We start from the raw sequence: 26557 nt of genomic DNA on the forward strand, positions 1-26557 counted from the left end.
GTAAATTTGTCTCCTTCTGGAGGCCAACAACAAGCAAGCCTTCTCTAAGTCTGCTCATTTGTTACAGCACCTGATCTGTGACGCAATTGTTCACTGGCGTAGCTTGCGATGGTCTCAGTCACTGGTGACACTGGAACTAAGCTCACAGTCACAGAAGCGATAACATCCACAAGTTACACACGATCCTCAGTCATCTGTCTGCAGCACTGACCCAATGTTACAATCCTCGTCGTCACCAATCGGTTCGGCCAAGAATAATCCTACATAACAGCAAATCCAATGAAACAGCAAAATTGGTCTTCCTAGGCAGCCAATGCTTCACACAGCAAACAAAGCTTGTTTTCCAGTCAATTCTTTTTCAGAACTGTAATTCACAAATCAAATTTCTAGCAGTTCAATTCCACTTCAGCTGTATAAGTCCTAACTGATCAGAGGAGGAAATTCCAGTGGGCCAGTCCAACCTTAGTCTGAAGTGTGGGATAGGTGTCAGGCTATATTACATCATCAAGAGCAACCGCATGAATCCAGCTTGCTGACAAGGACAGTCTGAAGCGGGGACACACTCCACACTCTATATATATATGTAAGTAAGATAGTCATTGTGTGAGCTGGCTACACGTAACACACCACGCCTCAAGTTAACGCGATGTCTTACAGGTGCTAGTTTCCGACAGCGACCTCCCAGACCAGAAACCACATGGCTGAACTACACTGCATGCGACAATGTTTACATTCTGACCTAGCATAAATAAGCTCCACCAATCAGAATCCTGCTTGCATATGGGTTGGCCAGAGTCTGGTTCATTCATCAATATAGCTTTACTTACTTGCTGGTGCATAAGGGACTTGACAATCAATGAATATCATTCTTAGCTAGCCTGCACGTAACTGCCTCCTCAAACACAACAGATTTCTCCTCGTACAGGAAAACAGTTACCAATCCTTGAAGCCCACTTATACCAGCAGGACATGTTTACAGCAATCATGACAGTCATGTAATGCTACACTAGGCAGTGAACTAACTGAAGGCCGCAGCATAATGATTATTTGATCAGTGGGATCCTAGGAAAAATCTCCCAACTTATTGTCTGTGGAACTTGATCAATGCCAATGCTTGAATAAACATAAATTAATGAGCTATATGATAAACTCGCTAACATGTCTCCTTTATCCTTAAGTCAACTGAATGTGCCCTCAATGTCTTCCACTGACAACACACAGCTAATACATTCATACACCTACTTAGAGAAATCCTAACAATTTGCTCCAATTCCACTGATAAATGTTTTGACATACTTTTAACATTTTGTTTCCAGTTTATGCGTTTTGGTCCTCTGGTCATGTCAATGAAATAACCCATCTGTTTCATTACAAAGGATATTCACGATCAAATCGCCAAATCTTTATAAATCATATAAATATACAAACTATTTTCCCCAAAACATATTTTACACCTGAATAAAAATCATTAAACTTAATCAACATCTTATAGATTTCTCATGTCATCCCTGTCACGCAGTTTACTGAAAATAAACATGATGAACAAACACAGAATTCATGCGGTCAAGGACCACAGAGAGGGAAATAATAACACCGAGGCACTAATCTTCAAGTCAAACATTGCCGTCACTACAGGACTGATGTTAATTAAATGACACAAGAGTAAGATCAGCCCATCTGATCCTGCAACAAAGCCCCGATGTTTGTTCTATAGCCCTGTACCTACAGTGACGTAACAGGTTAGGTAATGACACAACAAGGCTTCATTAGCTGTGTAACTAGTGCTCAAACAAGAGCCAGTTTGGAATCACAAATAGTATTTCAGTGAAACAATTCTAGCAAGCTGGCAGGTGAGACTGATTGGCAGGCCTGTGTGTTCAAGCTGGTTGAGATAAGCCCCAAATCCAAAGAATAATTCATAATGACTTAAGCCCCCCCCCGACTCCAAGTGCTAGTTCCCATCTCTCAGCGCATTGTAAACCACACAATCTAAACGATTCAAAACTAAATACAACACCATTTAACTCTTTTATACCCAAACTCAAAACCCCCAAAATAGATATAACCCTCTCCACTAAACTAAATAAAGAAACTGACCCAAATACCGCCAAATCCACGAAATTAGCATACAAACACGAAAAATGGCCAAATTGGTGTCACATTAACACAGACAGGTCCCCTGACCCGGACACAAAATGTACAGGTTTCAGCACCCAAAACCACAAACCTACAAGAGAAACCAAATCCTATAGGCTCCCCAACAACCAATCAATCTTCACAGCAGAACTAATGGGAATATTAACAGCTCTACACAGCGCCCAAACTAAAAAACACCAAAAAACCTTAGTCCTTACAGACTCACTGAGTGGGCTCCAGGCAATAAAAAATCAATAATAAAAATTAAAAAAAACGTCCAAAACTAATCCTTCAGATACTAAAAAGCTCCAACAATCTCATCAGACTAGGCAAAGAGAACAACATAGAACAACACTCAAAACTACACTTAACCACAACAACCAGTTGACACTACCAACTCTTCTAAACCCATTAAACAACTTACAAACACATAAGGGACTAGGCACATACCTAATCAACACAGGACTCGCTGTCGTAAGAGGCGGCTAACGGGAACGGGTGGTCAGGCTTTCTGACTTGGTTGATGTATGTTATCGTATCCCAATTGCGTAGATCAGTGCTCATGATGTCAATCACTGGACTGTCTGGTCCAGACTCGATTATTTACAGACCTCTATCATATAGCTGGAGTGCGACGTTAAACAACAAACAACCAATCAATGCAAAATGTTCACTTTGAAACATCCCAAAATAGTCCTACCATCTGTGACTTTAGCCACTAAGACTTTGCCCAAGGCTAGAAAACCTCCATCCCGTCTTGTAAGCCTTGCTACTAAAGTTCCACACATTAACACTAAGATCTACTGAAAATGATGTCAACGGTCTCAAATGGATTCAAATACCACAGCCCAAAACCTGGTGGTCTGTAGACCCCAATTTAAAACATGTTTTAGGATGAACATTAAAAATTGCATGTCTCCTGCAGATGTATAGTAACCAAGATTTGAAGTTAAAACATTAATATAAACTTCAGCTTGAAAGACCAAGTTCTCCAAAGTTGGGAAAAGTGATATTTTCATTGCAGTAAACAGAACACTCGATGAGAGAAACATGATATTGCACTCGACACATGAAATATCCTCTATTTATGTCACACAAAAACTGAAGCCGCTTCACCAGAACTTCACTTCATCAAGGACACTCAGAACCAGGGAATCAGTATTTTTAGACAGATTGAACTGTGAGAGGCCACACCACAATCAGCCACATCTCAACAACAATGTCAACAACTCATCACACAATAACCTAGTTCAGCACCATATCACATAATTTACATGTCCTGGTGATGAGAGACGGCATAGAGCCTGTTGTGACCAACCACAACCAGCACATACTGGATGGAGTGGGTGGGCAGATTACCCACGATGCCTTGAAATGGGGCACGGGCAAACACCATCGTGGAATCTGGGCCAGTGACCAGGTCAGCTGGTCAGTTGTACCTGTTCCTTTGTTGTGAGTTATCGCTAGAGATAAGGTGACAGGTGCTTGTTTTAGATCCTGTACTTATCAACATCAGGACACAAACCCATAGATCAGGAGTCAAGTTAGGTACAGGATTCATACCACCAGATAGTTGTCATTACAATAAACCTGTCTCACTGTACCCCTAGTCAGTTCTTTATTGTGTCACTATTATAACGTCAGCATTACATAATGTAAGTACAACAGTTGGAATTGCAGCGGTGCACTTTGTTGCAATACAAGATGCATCTCCATAACTTTATCACATGCTATAGGACCGCCTCCGTGGTCTAGTGGTAGAGCGTCCGCCCGTGTCATACCAAAAGACGTTAAAAGATGGTACTTGTTGTTACCCTGTCTGGCGCTCGGCATAAAGGGCTAAAACAAGGACCAGTCGGCTCGGAGTCAGTATACTGTGTCTCAGTGGGGTATTCATGTTAAACTACGGCATGGTATCTCAGTGAGCTAGCACTATAAATCGGCATCAGTCCGGACTAGTACAAACAGCCACACAAACACAAACACGTACAAGCACGTCGCTATATAAGTGCAATAATCTTGGACGCGACGTTAAACCCCATTTCACCTCACCTTATCACATGCTATAAAACAGCCATGGGTATGCCAGATTAGATGCTGGACGTAAGAGGAGACTGCGATCCGATACGCATCCGATATTCTTATGTGTGATGTTCGCCATTTTTTTCATAGACAAGATGCTAGATACCTGGCTCACAGACGATTTACAGTTGGCAGTGTCAAGTATGGCGCAATGGATGAAAATATTGACGTTTTCTCTACTATTTTCACGAGTAATTAGTGTTTGGATGTAACACTTATTGAAGAATATATTTAAGGTAAGAATCGATACTTTATACTTAGTGTGTGATTGTGACCAATACTTGTATTGAGAAGCGAAAATGCAATCCAACGATGCATCATCCCACTACTAATCAGGTGGTCAATCTTGGCGACTTGGTTGATTGTGTGTCATCGCACCCCGATGGTGTTGATCATTGCTCACAATATCAATCACTGGTTTGTCTGGTCCAAGTGGCAAAATCTTTACCTATTATCATCATTGCTCTCAAACGCACTCTCCCCACCTCGAGCCTCACAGTGTACACCACTTTCTATAAACGGAGGAGTTGAACAATGTGGGGAACACAATTTGTTCCGAACATCCAGGTAAATCTATTTGTTGTTTTTGTTTCACAATCTGAACTTATAACTTATATTTTCTGGTATTCTCGACCAAATTTAGAATATATGCATAATTTTTTAATAAGAAATGTCAACAGCATCTCCTGCTGGACCCAAATCATCAATACCCATATTTACAACAACAAACTTGACCTTGACTGCATTCAGAACGCTTCGTGGCATCCATTACCATTATACAATACACCTTCGCAAATTGAAAACAAACATGTTACAATATTTTCCATCCGCAGACAAACTCGAGCAAGACCCCGAGGAAAGCATCCTGTCAGAAATGGGAAATATCTGGCCCACAATTGCCCAACCAAACCCTGTAAGCGACTTCCACGTCGTCAAGTCCCCCACATCCGTCCCTGACGGACCCCCCTGGCAGGCTGGAAGCTACACCCAACTACTGGATGTTTTCAACTTCCAGGACAATGGCGCTAAGTGGACCAACAAGTGGCACACCTAAAATTTGCAAATCATCACGTCAAATATTTCTCCTACCTATACCGGATCTTGATAGAAACTTTGAAATGATAGGGAAAATGCATTAAAATTCCCTCTGCATGTTGGTATGTTGAGCTGTTCGACATGTTACCATTAGTACCGTCGCCATGTCTTCACTGGACAAGCATATCGAGATTGAGTCTGTGGAGGATTTCAGAGAGTGAGTGAGGGATTAGTATTTATTCTGTTTTACATGAACTGCGTGGAACTAAAAGTGACCAACCCCTAAGAGTTGTGTTTTGGCTTGAACCAGCACCCCCCACCCCCCACCCACCCCCCTCCAAAAAAAATTCTAAAGTTAAATAAAAATGTTTTCAAAGTAATTAATGAAACCTTTTTCAGAAAACATCTTCTTGTGGAGATAGCAAATATTGTTAACTTACATAATTATTAGTTGTGTTTTCCATGAATATTTCACGTTTCTATTAATAATTGAGTGAGTGAGTTGTGTTTAACGCCGCTTTTAACAGTATTCCAGTTATATCACGGCGTGTCAGCTTAATGTGGGAGGAAAGCCCGAAGTGATGCAGGTCTCAGAGGTTTACCACTTCGGTGAAACCCACGAGCACGGGTATGGTGCTGACAAACCTAGAAACATAATTGGGGCAAACCGGGATTCGAACCCACAATCATAGGTTTCTGGCGTGCCCAAGGGACGCAACTCTGCACAGCGAATCGCGACGCCTTAGACGACTGGGCCACCCGTGCCCCCCGTTTCTATTAATAAAGGAAACATGTTATAGTTATCGTGTCTATCATTCCTTTTCAGTCCTTCTAAGTGCTGGAGTCCAGGGGTGGTTTGGTATGCTGCTGTAGTATCAGATCTGGAATGTCTGACATGTTGAACGTCCAACATCAGGGTTATTACAAGGACCCTGTGACTGCAAAATTAGTTTCTTTGTTTGTCAATTTGAACTTGTTTCATTTCAACTATCATGTAACTGGTACAGTACAAATGTAAGGTGGCAGTTGGTTGATTTTCCGTTTGTCTGCAATCTCAAACTAATCTGATCGAACAAACAAAAAGGTAAATCCATCTAGAAAAAATTGGTCAGTTGTAAACCTTTTCAAAAATCGCCATGACATAAAAAAAATGTTTAAAAAATATAAACGTGACTACATTTGGGGTAAAATGGAAGATTTCAAGATTCCGCCACCACACTGCCGTCAGCGATGTTACTGAGAGTGTAACGAAGGGGGAGTGCGCTGGGAAGGGGCTTGTGGAGCCTGGTACCAAGGGAGGTAACTCATACAAGTGAGTGAGTGAGTATGGTTTTACGCCGCTTTTAGCAATATTCCAGCAATATCACGGCGGGGGACACCAGAAATGGGCTTCACACATTGTACCCATGTCAGGAATCGAACCCGGGTCTTCAGCGTGACGAGCGAACGCTTTAACCACTAGGCTACCCGACCGCCCCAACTCATACAAGATTTGACATGCACATGCCACTGTACATTGCTGGATATGATTTCAAAGTCAAAAACTGGATCTTGATTTTTTGGACTGATAAGATTCTTCAAACACAAAGTCCAAAATACTTGAAGTGAGGAAGGTAGATACTGGCTAGGGGAAGCAACTCTGTACTGCTTTCAGACAACTGGGCATCTTGCGGCCTCACAACAAAACACAGGAAGTAGTTGTGGCAGGAATGGAGTCGACATAGACAACACTGACAAAATGAGATAAAACTCATATGATCCTGTACAAACAGTGATTGAGTTTATATTTGATGTGGCCAGGCCATGTTTGTTCTTGCCGTTTTAATGATTTAGTAGGCTAAGCTGCAGGAAGCAGAGTAAGATGAGTGAGTGAGTGAGTGAGTGAGTGAGTGAGTATGGTTTTACGCCGCTTTTAGCATTATTCCAGCAATATGACGGCGGGGGACACCAGAAATGGGCTTCACACATTGTACCCATGTCGGGAATCGAACCCGGGTCTTCGGCGTGACGAGCGAACCCTTTAACCACTAGGCTACCCGACCGCCCCTATTGAATAACACTAGTGCCTGTGAGGGCTGGTGTGTCTACCTGAAATGAAGAGAGCCCTCTCAACACTGTCATGAAACTCGAATCTGATATGGGAGAAGTTCTTCTTGCTGAGTCGCACGCTGAAATAGGCTTCACACATTATACCCATACAACGAAATCAAACCCAGGCCTTCAAGCATGACGAGTGAACACTTTAACCACTAGGCCACCTCACCCTCCCTAATTAGCAAACAAACGATGCAACATCATATTAACTATCATGGCATCCCAGCAGTGCCCAATGACACAAGGTTGATCTATTCAACTACAGTGAGTGAGTGAGTAGGGTTTTACACCGCTTTTAGCAATATTCCAGCAATATCACGGCGGGTTACACCAGAAATGGGCTTCACACATTGTACCCATGTCGGGAATCTAACCCAGGTCTTTGGTGTGACGAGCATCAAGTGGAAGAGAAAGCTGTGAAACGGATCATATACTTCACCATTGTGATCACAATCAGGAATATCTGGGATTCAAACCTCTGACAACAGATCCTGGTAACAAAGGGGGCTAACTCTGAACACCAGAAATGGGCTTCACACATTGTACCCATGTCGGGAATCGAACCCGGGTCTTCGGCGTGACGAGCAGCGCTTTAACCACTAGGCTACCCGACCGCCCCAGAGTAAGAAGAAGACAAAATAGTATGACATTCGTGAGGCGTGTCTGCTGATCAGACGTCTGACTATCCACATCCTCTGGTGCCGTGCCTGGGTCAGACCATTTAGGTCTTGAACTGGAGGTCTCCAGTTCCCACTCGGCAGCAGACATTTACAACATGCTGTTTGGGTTCCACTGCTTGTCATCATTTTTTAAAATTGGAATTAGAATCAGTTGGTGCTTAATCAGTGCTCATGTACACATATTAAAAGAAAACCGAAAGAAAACTTTGAAATATTTACCTTTCAAAGACAAAATGTGAACTAATATGAGAAATATTACAAGAGAAATCTCAGGACACCATTTTTTCAAGTTCTTTCATGATAATCAAAATGTGAAGATTTGCTTAGGATTACGAAACAAAAATATTTTTTTTCAAACTCCCTTATGCCCCAACAAATACACCCATGACACGGATCACCTCCGCAGACACCGAACTGCACTCCACACTCCCTCACCCCCCAACAAATACACCCATGACACGGATCACCTCCCCTGACACCGAACTGCACTCCACACTCCCTCACCCCCCAACAAATACACCCATGACACGGATCACCTCCACAGACACCGAACTGCACTCCACACTCCCTCACCCCCCAACAAATACACCCATGACACGGATCACCTCCACAGACACCGAACTGCACTCCACACTCCCTCACCCCCCAACAAATACACCCATGACACGGATCACCTTCACAGACACCGAACTGCACTCCACACTCCCTCACCCCCCAACAAATACACCCATGACACGGATCACCTCCACAGACACGGAACTGCACTCCACACTCCCTCACCCCCCAACAAATACACCCATGACACGGATCACCTCCACAGACACGGAACTGCACTCCACACTCCATCACCCCCCAACAAATACACCCATGACACGGATCACCTCCACCGACACCGAACTGCACTCCACACTCCCCAACACCCATGACACGGATCACCTCGGCCGACACCGAACTGCACTCCACACTCCCTCACCCCCCAACAAATACACCCATGACACGGATCACCTCCACTGACACCAAACTACACTCCACACTCCCTCACCCCCCAACAAATACACCCATGACACAGATCACCTCCACAGACACGGAACTGCACTCCACACTCTCTCACCCCCCAACAAATACACCCATGACACGGATCACCTCCACAGACACCGAACTGCACTCCACACTCCCTCACCCCCAAACAAATACATCCATGACACGGATCATCTCCAGACACATACCCCCCAACAAATACACCCATGACACGGATCACCTCCACAGACACCAAACTGCACTCCACACTCCCTCACCCCCCAACAAATACACCCATGACACGGATCGCCTCCAGACACGGAACTGCACTCCACACTCTCTCATGTTTCTAAATACTGCGGCCTACCAACCATGTGACTTGCCACAGCGGCATGTCTGGGATACCACACTATATGTAAGTAGTTGTTGGAATATGTAATCCCAGTCTGTAGGTCACCATGGAGGAGGGAGGCAGTCGAGTTGCATCATCCTCCACTCCACTTATCACAGCTTGACTTTCACACTACAATCCACATTTAATCACTCATTGGTTTGGATTTGTGGGCCACTGTAAGTCATCATGTGTCCAAACTTATACAAATATTTTCAAATCGTCCTGCATGAAAATTGAAAAGTGGTTTTGACATTTTGTTTGGCAGTTTCTGAAATGTCCTGTTCAGTATTTCAGTGATACTACTGCCAAACATGGAGTGAAACCCAAAGTGAAACCCAAAGTGAAACCCAAAGTGAAACTCAAAGTGAAACCCGTGAACAGGGTTTCAGATTGGTTCATTTTCTGATTGACAACCCTGACTCCTAGTGCTGAAGAACATGGGATTTGGACCCACAAGCATCTGACCCCAATCTGATGCGGGGAAGGCCACTCACCAAAGTGAACAAGGCACCTTAAAGCACGGGGTCCCTCCTAACTCCAACATGAAACAAACTCATGTCATAACATCCCCTCAAGTAATCTGACATCTTCTCATCTAAATACATTCTTTGTGCATTTCCCCTTTCATCAGCTACACAACCAACTCATATAACGTACACATTTGGAATGTGAAATGCATTTTTCCTGGCCCCACATGGACGAGAAGGGAGGGGGATGGGGAGGGGGATGGGGATGGGGATGGGGAGCGGGGTAAAGGGGGGGCACTCTGACAACTGATGTGACTCACAGGCTTGATTTCCAGTGAATGCAACACTGTAGGGACAACAGTGCTTCTACATCACCACATGAAATAGTTGACATATTTTCACACGTAACATCTAACAAACTGTTGTCTGTTAGGCCAGAATATATCTAAGAGCTTGGTTTACAAATCTGCTGGCTCCCAACAATCGGGATACAATGACATGCGATCAACCAAGTCAGCAAGCCTGTCCATCCGATCCATTTAATAGCCCTTACGACAGGCACAGGTTGCTGGCGACAAATGATTTCTTGGAACCAACACGGGAAAGGTGAGGTGAGGTGCAATGGGGTTTAACATCCCTTAATAGTGACTTATAAAGCAATGAGTGAGTGAGTGAGTGAGTGAGTGAGTGAGTGAGTGAGTGAGTGAGTGAGTGAGTGAGTGAGTGAGTGAGTGAGTGAGTGAGTGAGTGAGTGAGTGAGTGAGAGTGAGTGTGAGTGTGAGTGTGTGTGTGTGTGGACTCGAGCCGACCAGTCCTTGTTTTTGCCGAGCGGGGATAAAAACAAGAACCATCTTTTAATGTCTTTTGCTATGACGAGGCCGGGGATCAAACCCTGGACCTTCCACTCTCCGGACAGACACTCTTCCACTACACCACAGAGGCGGTCCCGCACAGGACAGCATAACATGGGTTAAATATAGATTGGGGAGTAACTGTCAGCGGTTAAGTGTGTTTCAATCAACCAGTCGCTATCCTGCATAACATCAACACTCACTCACTCACTCACTCACTCAAGCATCTCTAGATCATATTTGTATTTGTAACACCAACAAGCATAAATATTTAACACAAATTTATTTCCTGGCATTCAGGGTAAAAAGGCCTTCAATTCAAGCTGATTCAGCAATAAGAAGGCTAATGATTTTTTGACACATCACAACTGAGTGAAAAAAAAAGGCCATTGACTGGCTCACAAGGGCTGATAGCTTGACCCAGTTTCCCACTGAGAATGACTGTATGTATGTATGGTGGACTGGACCACATGTGTACCTGATAAAACAGCGTTTGAGAGACAACCGTGTCAATGTGGGTCACGCTGTAAAGGTGAGCCTGTCAGACACCCCCCAAGACCGGGGGCCCCTTTCACCCCTTTACCGGGCACTTCACATAGGGATCCTGTGATTTCACAGCGTTTTAAAAAGTAGTCCATGGATGTGTAGTAATTCTATCCTCCTAATAGGCAAGTCAAGATATGTGGACAGTAAGGACTCCAGTCTCTTTTAGGGACAACTTGTTCTTATTATTTACATAGTCTAGAAATTATTATTTAAACTAATAATTATTGCTTCAGAGACTTGTGCAAGGATATCCTATGCTCTGACTCTGGAATACAGGTATACTGTGAAACAAAAACCAATCAAATGCAAGTCTACATGGTCTAACCAGCTCTATTAATAATCAGGAAAATCATTGTTAGATTTTTAGAGATGATAAATAGAGCTATTGTGTAACAAAGATTTCAGAGACTATATGCTAATCTATTACGGCATGAGGAAATAAATTAATTGCAACTTGAAGAGAACTTTAGTAATATGATTATAAATTCATGGCAACTGATGACACGCGATCTGATTGGCTAACCATGCAATTGGATTGTTTGTTTCCATAAAAATCTTAAAAAAAGAGGCCACACCCACTAACTGACCACTGTTTCCTGATTGGCTGTTGCGTTACATTATTGCGCTGAATGACGCCACTGATTTCATATTGTTGTCTGCTAGTGTTATTTGCTAACCAAACCTTTGACTGAAGATGAGTATTTTGGTCCTTAGCATATGTTGAGTAGCATATTCATTTAGTGTTGACTCAAATATGTTTTTGCCGTTTTTACATTCAAAATGCAAACTGTACTAAAAGCAAATTCTTAATGTGGGACTGAAGCCAATGATGACATCAGTCTAGTCCCAAGAGCAGGGGTGTCATACGTAGTTGAGATTCGAAACCCCGACCTCCCATAATGTGGGACCGAAGCCAATGGTGACATCAGTCTAGTCCCAAGAGCAGGGGTGTCATATGAAGTTGAGATTCGAAACCTCGACCTCCCATAATGTGGGACCGAAGCCAATGGTGACATCAGTCTAGTCCCAAGAGCAGGGGTGTCATACGTAGCTGAGATGCGAAACCTCTATCAGCGGATCCTGGTACTAAGGGAGGCAACTGTGCACTTGAGACGTCACATGACCAGGTTGCTGTGCAGCATGATGGATATGTCATGGTTGTTAGCATGGTAAGACATCGGAACTTGTTTTCTGGACTGACACACATACAGGAAGTTCAATTCCAAAATACTTGCAGTGAGTGTGTGAATATGTCTCACCTTGGGCCGGCCAAAGTCTACCAGTCTCAGAGCTACAGATAAGCAGCATATCTGCGTAAAATACTCCCCAAAAATATTCAAAACCCAATAACTTTCAATTATCTTGCTTACAGAAACACATGCATGAAATGAAAAACTCAAATTTCAGCATGCGTGCAATGGAGCTCATTTCCGAAACACAATTACTGTTATAATAATCACCGTTACAACCATTATATACATCTAAAACATTAATATATTTTTTTGAAATCCCAAAATGTTTACTTATTTTGGAAAAAACCCAATAGAGTGATGAATAGATGAGTGAAAAAATATTGGTAGCCCAATGAAAAATGTAATAACCCAATTAAAATAGAAACCTTTGAGTAAAAACTCAATTGCTCAGATAGTTATCTGGAGCTCTGCAGTCTTCCAACACAAGAGCTGTCACTGCTGGTTTCAAGCTGCCAAAGGAAAGTCACTTGACACTGGCTTCGGACTGAGAACTAGTGGCTCAAGTTGAGGACTGAGAACTAGTGGCACAAGTTGCGGACTGAGAACTAGTGGCTCAAGTTGCGGACTGAGAACTAGTGGCTCAAGTTGAGGACTGAGAACTAGTGGCTCAAGTTGCGGACTGAGAACAAGTGGCTCAAGTTGCGGACTGGGAACTAGCGGCTCAAGTTGCGGACTGAGAACTAGTGGCTCAAGTTGCGGACTGAGAACTAGTGGCTCAGGTTGCGGACTGAGGACTAGTGGCTCAAGTTGCGGACTGAGAACTAGTGGCTCAAGTTGCGGACTGAGAACTAGTGGCTCAAGTTGCGGACTGAGAACTAGTGGCTCAAGTTGCGGACTGAGAACTAGTGGCTCAAGTTGCGGACTGAGAACTAGTGGCTCAAGTTTCGGACTGAGAACTAGTGGCTCAAGTTTCGGACTGAGAACTAGTGGCTCAAGTTGCGGACTGAGAACTAGTGGCTCAAGTTGCAGACTGATCACAGTCTACTTGAGATGACAGACGTAGACACACATGGTTCAGGAAGTGAGTGCAGTACAGGTACTGAAAACTAGGGCCAAAGTATTACTGGCGTAACTGTAAGGCCAATATTTTCTGAATGTGCTTGTTGTATAATGCCGCACTCAGCACTATTCCAATTAAATGATGAGGGCCTCTTAAAACAGTGACTGATATTACGAGCACCGATCTACGTCATCAGGGCATTAAGACACCAGTCTGTGCAAAAACTCCTGACACTTCTTTCCCAGAATTGTCTCCTGGCATCTTCTTCAATGGTTTTTAGTATTATTTGTTTGTTTTGTTTCTTTGTTGTTTAACGCCGCACTCAGCAATATACCAGCTATATGAAGGTGGTCTGCAAATAATCGAGTCTGGTCTGGACCAGAAAATCCAGTTATTGATATCATGAACATCTATTTACACAATTGGGATACGATGACATGCATCTACCAAGTCAGCAAGGCTGACCAGCCGATCCCGTTATTCGCCTCTTATGAGAAGCATTGTAGTATTATTAAGTATCATACAGTATTAACTGTCATAGCTGAGCAAACTGGACTAAATAGTTCACAAGACTTGGTCGTCAGAGGAAGTGGCGGAACTCACAGATAGTGCTATATCTGCTTTCTGGACATCAGATCAGAAATTTGTTTGTCAAGCAGATTTTCTTCTTTTGATTTCAATTTACATGATAAAAAAATTATTTCTGACCCAAATTGAATTGAACCATTATATGACAACAGTTTGGTTTGGGGCTAACAGAAGAATATCACCAACAGGGCCACAGATGTTCTGAATGGAACACATGAGTTACTTCCCTTGGGCAAAATAAGGTGTTTTTTATTTCTTGGTGTATACTATTTTCTAATCCATAGATAGGGTAATGGTGAAAAAAAGGTTTTTTTCTAAAAAAATTGTCAAACATTTCTTTGTTTTGTTCTATTTAGTAAACTGCAGGGTCAGAACATGTATAGTCCATGTTGTACAAGAAAAGTCTAAAACTGATCAACATTGATTGAAATTCATCGGCGTTTCTACAATCAAACCAATAAGCTTTGTGTCGGCAACTTCAGACAGTAGGCTGGAACACAAAACCTCTGGGGATTCTGGGTAATATATTGCCCAGGCTCGCTGACTTGGTTTATGCATATCATCAGATCCTAATTATATGGATCAATGCTCATGATATCAATCACTGGATTGTCTGGTCCAGACTAAAGGATTTACAGAGCGCCATCATACAGCTGGAATATTGCTGAGTTTGGTACAAACAAACAATTCTTAACATGGGTGTCACTCTACCAAGTTAAGCTAACAAGGGTCCTTAGTCTACATCTACTGAAAGTGATGCCACAAGTTAGCAGGAACCAACACCCCACAACTCGGGTCCACCCTCAAGTTCCGAATAAATCGACTTCTTCCCCTCTTTCACTCCACCACGCGCCACAAGGCAGTCTGTCCACACAGCATGAGTCTGTTGACTTAGCCCACCAAGCAGATTATACAGCCAGCACCAGTTTACCTAGCAGACAGGCTTTTTTATTATTAAGATCATGATGAATACACTCTTCACAAGTTCCACAAACGAATCTTCAAGATGTCATCTCCAGTGTTAATATTTGATAATAATTTAGTCCATTATTGATCAGCGTGTTGACCTACTGTTAGCAGACTTGAACTACCTATACACACGGTGCATGATTAATGTGCTCCTAGCCTGCCTGCCTGCATGCAGGTGCCCCCGTGGTCTATTGTGTTAACACTTAGCTAAGTTAACAACCCCTGGAGACTTTCATTCACCCAATACTGCCAGATAAACTGCACACATGTAGTTCTTTGTAAATACTGTCAAAAACTTCTTTGACTCTTCAGACTTCACTTTTTTTCGATGTCCTACGTGCTATTTCCTGAGTAATAAAAGTTCAAAACGCTGACTGCCTACAAAAGACATTGCAGCCTTACAAATCCCATAACAACATGGAACAACACTGAAGGAGGTATCCCACAAAACATCCTCAAAGTCATTCTATTAACTGTCACATCTGCCTTTTGTACCAAATAATTTTTTTACTATCTAATAAATATTGTCACTGCAAGATGCATCAAAGAGATATTAACTGTCACATCTGTTTTTGTCCAATGACTAATAGATTTTGTCACTGGCTGACTAGTTAAATTAAAATGAAGCATTCTTCTCATCAATATTACATATTACACAGCATGATATAAAACAGCAATAAAGGAAACACTTGAATTCACTCTGGCATGTACACGTAATGGTCACCAGGAGTGGGTTGAGTTTCAGTAGTATTCCAGCAACGATCCACGGTTTGTCTGGGCCATACAGGGGCTGGTAGGTTCCATCAAGTTTGTTTGTTTGATCGTTGTTTAACGTTTCACTCAGCAATATTCCAGCGGTCTGTACATAATTGAGCCTGACCACCCGATCCCGTCAGTCACCTCTTACAGGGAAGCATGGGTTGCTGAAGACCTAATCTATCCTGGATCTTCACTGGTGTGTTTCATCAAGTGAGTGAGTGAGTGAGTTATGGTTTATAGTCATCAAGTAGTAGATGTTTAAGACCTGCATCAATTCAGGCTTCCGTCCTCCACTGACACACTGGGACATCATGAAACATTGTTCAAAGTAGTGTCATGTTTCTTGTTTAAGCTGAGTGAGTGAGTTGGGATTAATGCCTCTTAAATATGATGATGTGTCATCTTAATATGCGAGGACCGCCTCCTTGGTCTAGTGGTAGAGCGTCCGCCCGGAGAGCGGAAGGTCCAGGGTTTGATCCCCGGCCGCGTCATACCAAAAGACGTTAAAAGATGGTACTTGTTCTTACCCTGTCTGGCACTCTGCATTAAGGGGCTAAAACAAGGACTGGTCGGCTCTGAGTCAGTATACTGTGTCTGAGTGGGGTATTCATGTTAAACTGCGGCATGGTATCTCAGTGGGCTAGCACTATAAATCGGCAACAGTCCGGTCTAGTACAAGCAGCCGCACACACACACACGTGCATGCACGTTGCTATATAAGTGCAATAATCTTGGACGCGACATTAAACCAAATTTCACCTCACCTCTTAATATGCGAGGAAAGCCTGAGGTGATATCACGCATGTCGTTTACCACTTTGGTGAAACCTAAGAATACAGTTTAATGGTGGCGAACTAGGCCCAACCCATGATCGGAGGTGCCACAGAAAGAATCTGAGGCAGTAGATTCAAATATCACAGCAGCATACCTCAAGGGCCCCCCCCACACACACACACACACCTTAACTTCTAACACCAGATATCATAAATGACAAGTATGAGTTTCTACTTTGACATATCAAAGAACACCTGTCATACTTGAGTCAAAATCGTTTCATGCCCAATTAGTCCCAACTCCGATTGTCAAAAAGCTTCACCCGCGACCTTGACCTCCCACCTACAATGCCGTGTTTGTCTACCGACGTGCTGATGCTAGACATAGTTCCCTTGCCTGTCCTACACCTGGCTTCGGATCAGTTCATCTTCCAGGACACTGACTGACTGTCAACCAAACTGTCCCCACAAAATCAATGTACCTAACAACCCATCAGTCACGACGACCGTCACTGAAACCCACTCACTCACCAGATACTGACTGCATGACCCATATCTCTGACCTTATTTAAAGGGGCGTCGTTTTGGATTGACCCAGTCCTTGCCAGCCTCATTCAAGGCATTTATAACTGACTCGGTCTGCTAATATAAAATGTATTATCATAGATCATGCTCCAGTCAACAATTTCCAATGACCATGAGTTAACATCCTAATTTTTACTCTTTAACATGTACCATGACCAGTCACACAGGTCCTTACACTGTCAGGGACACAAGTGAATCAGGTTGAGGTGTTACTGGAAACCAAGAATTCAATGAGAAAGTATCTCAAAGATGTAAGCAGGCTTCCTTCTCCCCCCCCCATCCCTGCCTCTAGTCAAATATGTGCAAAACTATGAAATTAACGAAAAACCAAGCTAAAAAGTTTGCAGAATTATCAAAATTTGATTACAGAATTTTCAAAACTTGGCCGCAGAATTTAATTTTATTTTGCCTACAGTGTGGACTGCTGCACCAACATCACAATGTTTACCAGCAATCTGTACGAACAAGTAACATATCTGTTGTATCCCAACACTTCACACATGCCATATACCATGTACACATCAGCAGATATGGGAAAATGACAGATAGTGAAAGATAAACAGCGTATATCCTCAATACAAACGCGGTTATCTTCCAACAGTCGAACAATACACCACGTGACTGACTGATCCCGAGACTACACCATGCTGAGACGTGTCCTGGGCGGTGGCAACAACTACTGCGTCATTTTTTCTGTTATTTACTGTTTCCTGTAAGTTTACTGTACAGACTTTGATTTTTTTAGAACTATGAGGAAATGCGTTTATTTCAGCCCAATAAAAACATTTGTCAATTTCTAAAATACTGCGAAGTTAGGAAAAGAAAACAGTAGAAATTGAAGTTGAGCATCGACTTACTAGCTAGTTATTGCTATCGTCTGAACAGCATGTATAACCCGAGAACAATTTCTTTCTTTGTCTGGAACAATAAAAAATGATTCCCACAAGTACACCGATTTACTACATACATCTCAGCGGCTTATCACACTGAGCAAGGATAGTGATTAGCTCTGGTTCTATAGTCCCAGGCGCTAGTTATTCAAACTTTTAAGTTTAAGGTTATGATGAGAACCCTTGCCTTTCATACTTCATTGCAAACATGTCATCAAACAGACTGAAATCAAAATAAGCTAATTCTCCAAATATTGATTCATAGATGTGAAGATGTTTATATGTCAGTTATATGACACCAGCCAGTAAATAACCGAGTCCGGACCAGACAGTTTACTTTCCATGTGGAAGTGTGACTGTCGCTATGGAGGGGAAGTTCTCCCATCGTGGTTGGTGGAAATGCAACTAACTCTGTGAATGCACCTTAACGTTCCATCCAAGATTATTGCACTTTTATAGCGACGTGCATGCATGTGTGTGTGTGGCTGCTTGTACTAGTCCGGACTGATGCCGATTTATAGTGCTAGCTCACTGAGATACCATGCCACAGTTTTACATGAATACCCCACTCAGACACAGTATACTGACTTCGAGCCGACCAGTCCTTGTGTTAGCCCCTTTATGCTGAGCGCCAGACAGGGTAACAACAAGTACCATCTTTTAACGTCTTTTGGTATGACGTGGCCGGGGATCGAACTCCGGACCTTCCGCTCTCCGGGCGGACGCTCTACCACTGGACCACAGAGGCGGTCTGCACCTTAGGGAGGTAACTATGAACTGACAATGATCTCCCCGAGAATCAAACCACTTTGCAATTTCATATTACAGAACATTATTAAGGTATTTTGAAGGTATTTGGTATCAACAACTCAACACATTATCAAAACTGATATTGAAATCAACCGACCCATTGAAATAATATCTTGATACATATCATTGAAAGAGTGAGTGAATGAGTGAGTATAGTTTTACGCCGCTTTTAGCAATATTCCAGCAATGTCACGGCGGGGGACACCAGAAATGGGCTTCACACATTGTACCCCTGTCCGGAATCGAACCTGGGTCTTTGGCGTGTCTAGCGAGCGGTTATCAATGACTGAAAAAACAAGCTTCCTGATATACTGGTAATGCCAAACACTCGTATTTCATACAGTAAACATCACAAGATTTGATTTTAGAAGATGATTTCTACATGAGCGGTTCGGGCACCAGGAATAGAAACTAATATTTCTAAAAAGTCTGTTTTCAAAAAGAGCCACAAGTCCAACGAAATCCTGCTGACTTATGCAGAATTCATTTTGCTTGAATATGAAACCAAGGACTGATGGTATTGACGTGTCCCACTTAGATCATATTGCAGCAGATGATGCACAGGCTATACTGCTGGGATGCACTGCTGGCTGGAACAGACTCCTCCTTGACTGTTTGTTTGTTTGTTTGATTGTTTGTTGTTTAAGGCCGAACTCAGCAGTATTCCAGCTATATGACGGCGGTCTGTAAATGATCGAGTCTGGACCAGACAATCCAGTGATTGACATCATGAACATCGATCCACGCAATTGGGATCGATGACATGCATCAACCAAGTCAGCGAGTGTGACCAACTGATCGCGTTAGTCACCTCATACGACAAGCATAGTCGCCTTTTACGGCAAGCATGGGTTGTTGAAGACCTATTGTACCCCGGATCTCCACAGGTCCCTTCTTGACTGATGACTCTAGGCACAAGCAACACTGCTGGAGCCTCTAACAGGCCACCACAAGCGAATGTTGGGTTTCTCATCTTACAACCTGGACTAGAATTGAATATTTATGTTCACCAGTCCACAAAACTGATCCTCTACAGAGTTGCCATCAGCCATAACCGTCAACGTTGTACGCCACAACCAAATGTCAGATCTCATCCAAACATTTTGTTTTCTAGGGAATCTCGTATAAAACAAAATGTCTCCAGATAAAATCAACCCTTACTCAAGTGTAATGCAATTCAAATTCTATTTCAGGATAACCTGTGATCCATTTGATGTTAACATTGACTTGATGGAAAATCAGCACAGCAACTGCAATTAAAGTCAAATATGTTTGGTTGCCGAAAGCCATGTAGTTGGTCCTGAAACCTAAATGCAACCAGCCTTTCAGATAGATTCTCCTGCAGCAAATCATGCAGGTCTTTGAACATGAGCTTCAGACAAATTCCCTTTCTATGTGCGTAATTGAATAAGATAACCTTTAAGCATGTTACGAACACATTGATTTGCCAATACCTGCCGTACTTTAAATTTTAACAAGCATGCTTCCTTTTGCCAGGGCTGAATGCTGCAATGTTATCCTGACATTAAAATGGGGCAGTCCTGGGCTGATGTAAAGTTACCTAACAATAACCATGGTAACAGTGTTCCAAAATTAAACACAATTAAGTCTAGAGGTCCTTGCCATATCTCTTCTGTAAAATGTTGAAGATTTAGGGAGTCACTGGATTTAGAAATAGCAGGAAAAAAATCAAGGACCCCAGGACAAGCCTATTTCAGACATTGGAACACTTGTGAAGGCTAAGATGTAAATACAGGACGGATGAATCCAAGACTGGAAAAACTGTGTTGCCACTAATGGACTAATTGAGCTGAGTCAATCTGTCGGATATCAATTTTCACTCATGATATTTTCCTGCATCTTACCAACAAAAGCCTTTCACTTTTATTTTCATTCTGCACTTACCAGGTTGCAGAGAAGCAGAGGATAAAAGTATGTGTTTCCTCAATAATCTGAATAAAGCCAGAAATGAATGCGTACATCATTCAGTCATGCCCTCTTCATTGACATGGAGAGAAAGGGAGAGGTGGCTTAATCAGAGTTGTCTCCCTTTGACAGCAACTCCAAAGTTACTGAGGACTGCCCCCTGGTATTGTTTTCTCTTCACATTTAAATAGACCCGATAACTTTCTTGTTTATGATTGAGCCTACCATGTCACTTGTAGAAATAATTCAATCATATTCAGTAATGGCAGGTCAACAAACGTGAAACTATACAATATGGTATGTTTGACTGAAACCATATCATTGAACCATTAAGAATATGAAGAAAACAAAAAGTATTTGTATAATCACAGACATTTACAAAATGATATCCTCACTTATGATAATGTTAACAGTTTCAATTTACCCCCTTTCTCCCTGTAACCATAACAACTGAACTCCAGTCACCCTTGCTTACACTTATAAGAACACGCTACAATGGTCAGCAGTAAATCTGGTAACTAAATGAAACTAAATACAACCTTGGAGTAAGCATGGTAAGACGTGATGGAAAACAAAGGAAATCAGCTCACAGCTACATGATGATGAAGACAGAAGCAAACAAGGCAACTGCGAAGGTCTGGCAATAAACAATTCTATGGTGACATCTATATGATATCTAAATAAGTTCTATTTAAGAGCAGGATGAATGACTTAGGTGTGGCAGCCCCTAAAGGAATCTTATTTCCTGTACATCCATAAACAGGTATGACAAGCGTAATACGGAGCAGTGCTCGACACTCACACTGAGTCTTCTTAAGGGCCAGTAAAATAAAATAAATGATGGTCCGATGGTCTAGTTAGTTTTTTGGGATGAACAAAGTACTTAAGTTTGTCCGACTTTTGAAATCAGCTACAGATCAAGTCTAAACTCTAAGCACCATTGTGTCTAGTAGAGATCAAACAGGACCAGTAGAACCTTTGGTGCTTGTCCTTTGGACTACTGACATATTTTGGTTAGTCTCAAGCACTGCAGAGGTATCATCTAACAAACAAAAGATAATCTTTCAAGTATCATCGGTCAAAATATATAATGTTCATCATTCATAAAGTTGTGTTTTCATTAATGAAGTGAAATCAATTTTATGAAGTCAATACACTAACGACAATAACACGTGAGGCTGGATCAAATGTGAAAGTTAAGTCTGATTCCTTTAGGGCTGCGACCACACAACATAAGGCCTAAATAAATATGATGTGGTTCCGATTAAGTTACTGACCTTCACCTTTGCTGTGATAGTCACTTTCATAAACAAAGAATGCACATTACAAATACACCAAACACTGCCCCATTGACAGCAGTTCTGAAGCATAATTTCAGGGTTTCCAAATAAAAGCAACACCAGGATTTGAACGTAACACAAGCCCACTAGCTCAGGGCTGATGCAAATTCTTGTGGGCAAGAACGAACGTCTTCCCAATTTCCCCATAGGTTTAACATTACAAGGGTGTATTATTCAGTCTTGGGCTAGTAATGCTCCCGAGTTTTTGTCTAACCCTGCAGCACTCTTCGCCCTGTTTGGAAATAAGCATAATCGGAACCACATTATTTTTATCAAAATGTAACATGCACAACATAATAATACATGAGAGACAATCAGGAAAAAAAATGGGCCAAAAAAAGCATCAAGTGAAAGGTCAAATCCCATCCCAAACAATTATCACTGATACACTTAACCCATTAACCCATTAAATCCATTTCCTTGTATCTGGTTAAGCAGGGTGATGAATGTTGCGGACCCAAAAGGGTGTGTCAAATACCCCTGGTAGTGATTACCATGACTTGACACAAGGATCAAGGATTAGGGTCAGTCAGTAGGCAGGTGGGTAGATCTAGTGAGTCGTCTCACAGAACACTGGGATACTTCCAGTGACCAAAGGCCCTATAACACAACTGGGGCTTGGCACAAGAGTACAATTAGCCCTGTGTTCAAAACCAACATGCTTATACGTGTGGGTAATAACATTGTGTATTTGTGATTTGGGTTAAACGCTGCTTTGAACAGTATTCCAGTTATATCAAAGCATGTCCCGTTACAGTAGAAGGAAGGCTGAAGTGATGCAGATATGGTGCTGGCAAACCTAGAAATACTATGGGGACGAAGCGGGATTCGAACCCACAACCATAGTTATCTGGCGTGCACTTATTGTATTAAAATGGTTATCGAGTACAAACGCAATTATTCTCATATGACATAAGTACCATGTTACATAGACACAAAAAATATGTTGTGGTTCCGATTACAGCAATTCTTAAATAGGGTAGGTAGGTTTGTAGGATGGGATTTATTTTTTTAACTTTTAAACAAATTTGATTTATCTTTCCAAGAAGACCACTAAAATTGCTAAACTGAATGCTTTGCTGTGTCAAATCATGCGCTGCATCATGTCATGACATACTGTGTCTTTTGAAAAAATAAAATATATTTAAAAAAAACTAAAATTCACATTTTAAGTGTCAGGTAAGTGTCTCCATTTGTATTGTGTCTCAAGCTTCAAGTGACAGAACAAATCATTTGAAGTAATAAAATTTGTTTTCTGAAATTTGTATCTTATAATCATGATAATTGTATTTCATAAAGTTTTTATCAGTGTTGAATTATCTTACATGTGTATCTTATTTTGTACAAAGATGGTTTCTCCATGTCTTCATCTGCATGATCTGCGTCCATCCACAGGGAACCGTGTCCACCATCACTATTATCAAGTCCAACTCAACTGTCATTGTTTTCGCTCACAACTTTCGGTGGAACGATCATGTTTTTTCTGTGTGGAGATGGGAAGTAGTTCATTGTACTTGGCAGGATGTTATCAGCGGTACGGTCTACATATGTCGAGAGTTCATAAACTCGATTCGATGCACCGCACACAGTACAATCATTTAGGTGTCAGAATCCTTGCATCACTTTATGGAGCTATCAAAATGTTCATTGACACAGACAAGAAGTGCGACGAGACGAGTTCCATTGTAATCAGGAAACTGGCGATTGGGAAAACGGTGTCAATCGAATGTTAATCAAGTTAATTAAAAGTGAAAATAACATTAGTGGCGGAAGCATTACATAGGGTCAGTCAGGTAATCGGAACCACAAGATTTTTTTTATTAGACCCTATCCCACTTGAAGTGTGTGGCTCTGTATGTTTCTGTATATTGAACTGGCATTTATTATGCTCAGTTTTTAAGAGGGGAAAAGAAATATAAATAATCATCATAATAGACATAGACATGTCATGACCAATATGGCAATATCAACCAACATATTGGATTCTGTGTTGTTTCAAATCCATATAGTTGTATAGTGAGTGAGTGAGTGAGTTGGGTTTAACGCCGCTTCTAACAGTATTCCAGTTATATCGCGGCGTGTCAGCTTAATGTGGGAGGAAAGCCCTAAGTGATGCAGGTCTCAGACGTTTACCACTTCGGTGAAACCCACAAGCACGGGTATGGTGCTGACAAACCTAGAAACATAGTTGGGGCGAACCGGGATTCGAACCCACAATCATAGGTTTCTGGCGCGCCCAAGGGACGCAACTCTGCACAGCGAATCGCAGCGCCTTAGATGACTGGGCCACCCGTGCCCCCAGTTGTATAGTGACACTGAGCACCTGTACACAACTGTAATCACTACGGTGTCCCCGCTTTTGGTAATGTTGTATTCTTGATTGGATACAAAACATATTGCAACGCTTTGAACACATAATTCCCAGTACATACCTATCATCCTTGATCTCGTCAGCTGGCTGCGACATGCCACTAACTGCTGCAGCAAGGGGACTCAGAAGAGCCTGTGGTCCCGACGAATCATTTCCCACATCCCTCATAAGGTCCTTGTTCGAATCATGGTCATTCGTTAAGGAAATGGACCCTGGCCGTGATAAAGCGTTAACATCCTGTCCATGCGTCACTTGCTGATGCCCCCCCTGGCCACTATCGGGGACCTGAGAATGTACACTGTCAGGTTGATTATCTGGATTTGAAACGTGGTTCTGCTGAGAAGCACTGACATTAATACTGTGACTTCCAGTCTGATTTACCTGTCCATAATGTTGCTGGGCCAGTTGATTCTGGGAAACTTGGCCCTGCGACATCTGATCAATGGACATTGATGTCATCGCGGGGAAGTTCTGGCTTTGTGGTGTGTGAGGGTCTATTGATTGTGGTTGCATAACACCCTGGCCAATATGGTTAGGGGGTAGCTGCTTACCACCTTGTCCTGCACCCACGTTCCCTGCCTGGCCGTGCACATTTACACTCTGCCCCATGCTCTGATGTACGTGCATTGAGGGTTGTACGTTTGTAGCCATTACTGTTTGTGGTATGCTTGGTGCTGTACTTGTTTGAGCTTGGGGCACTTGCTGTATGTTTGGGTGTGAAGCGACGGGTATGTGCATGGGCTGTTGCATTTGAGGATTTCCTTGTTGGATAGTTGTACCTATCTGCTGTCCAGCATTTATGGTTTGGTTCTGATTTTGTATCATTGTATCAACACCAGAAGTTTTTCGTTGTGGTGGAATAGCGGTTACTGGCATAGCAGGGGCTTGACTAGCTTGGGGGGCTGGATGGATTGGTTTAAATGTTTCACCTGGATTTGGAGAAAAACTAGCAGATCTAGCATCAGAGAGATGCTGTACAGTTCCCAAGGCACCAGCAGCGAGGGGGTTCCTTGAAGGATCATCCACCCCATGCACATAATGCATGGAACTATTGGCACTATTTGTACCAGAATGAACGTGTATTTCATCAGCATGTTTTACCTCTGACTTTTCCGAAGCTGGTTGTGTGTCTAAAAAGTCATGACACAGCCATCTACCACGACGAAATGGCTCTTTAGTTTCTATTTTAACTACCCTGAACCTAGACTGGGCATCTGCTGGTTTGAAAATCTCTTCTGGAGTAAGCACAGCATCCTGTTCTATGTCAGTGGCTTTGGAGCTGTCAAGTATTTCTGAGCTGAAGTCTTCCGTATGACTCTCGTCCAGATCATCCATACTATCCATGTCTCCATCGGCGTCATTTTGTAACTCACCGCTTCCACCACGAGTAGGTTTAGTGACACTTGTTATTTTGAACGTGCTCTTTTTCTTTGGCAAACTGGGATCGTCACAAACCCTTGTGTCAGCCATTTTGCTCGGACTCGTGAGTCTAGCAGCAAACACGTACAATCAAAACAGGGGCTCTCTTGAGCGACATGGTTCAATCAGGCACACATAGTCAACTCCGTAAGAGTCATATACCACTTCCCGAGGCATACATTACATTTTGATTCCAATAATGCCTTTCAAAACAATGCAATTCACAAAACAAGTAAGCTTATACCTAAATATCACTGTCAGTCGGCGATAATGGCGGACATTACAGGCATTGCATGACGGGAAGGAAACGACGTCATGACCCACTCGCAGTGACCCCACGAGGTCACTTGTCTCATGACCTCCCACCTTCAATGAAGTCATCGGACAAACTAGACTGTCGTTTAACGTGACTTCAAATTCACCACAGTTAATGGAATAAACTCATCCACGGGATAGTCGGACATTAATCATAACCCGACTGCATAGTCACAAAACTGATGTAACAAAGAACATAGCACGTGATGTTATTGCACGAGTTCATTCGTAAAAAATATTGATAAAACAAACACTCA

At 42.5% G+C, this 26557-nt stretch overlaps 1 protein-coding gene across 2 annotated transcripts in view; it reads right to left on the bottom strand.

Annotated features, from left to right (window-relative positions):
• The window catches only part of LOC124114577 (TSC22 domain family protein 3-like), an 83739-nt gene extending 57386 nt beyond the window's left edge, over positions 1–26353 (bottom strand). The window contains exon 1 of one of the 2 annotated variants that reach the window (XM_046475201.2): positions 24628–26353. In XM_046475201.2, the coding sequence (XP_046331157.1) occupies positions 24628–26036 (1409 nt within the window). In that variant the 5' untranslated portion in view covers positions 26037–26353. The remainder of the gene's footprint in view (positions 1–24627) is intronic. The other variant, XM_046475202.2, reaches the window with a different exon arrangement.
• Between the last annotated feature and the right edge of the window lie 204 nt (positions 26354–26557).

This window comes from Haliotis rufescens, unplaced genomic scaffold, assembly GCF_023055435.1.
Source record: "Haliotis rufescens isolate VD_foot unplaced genomic scaffold, xgHalRufe1.0.p SCAF_88, whole genome shotgun sequence".
NCBI classification, from domain to species: Eukaryota; Metazoa; Mollusca; class Gastropoda; order Lepetellida; family Haliotidae; genus Haliotis; species Haliotis rufescens.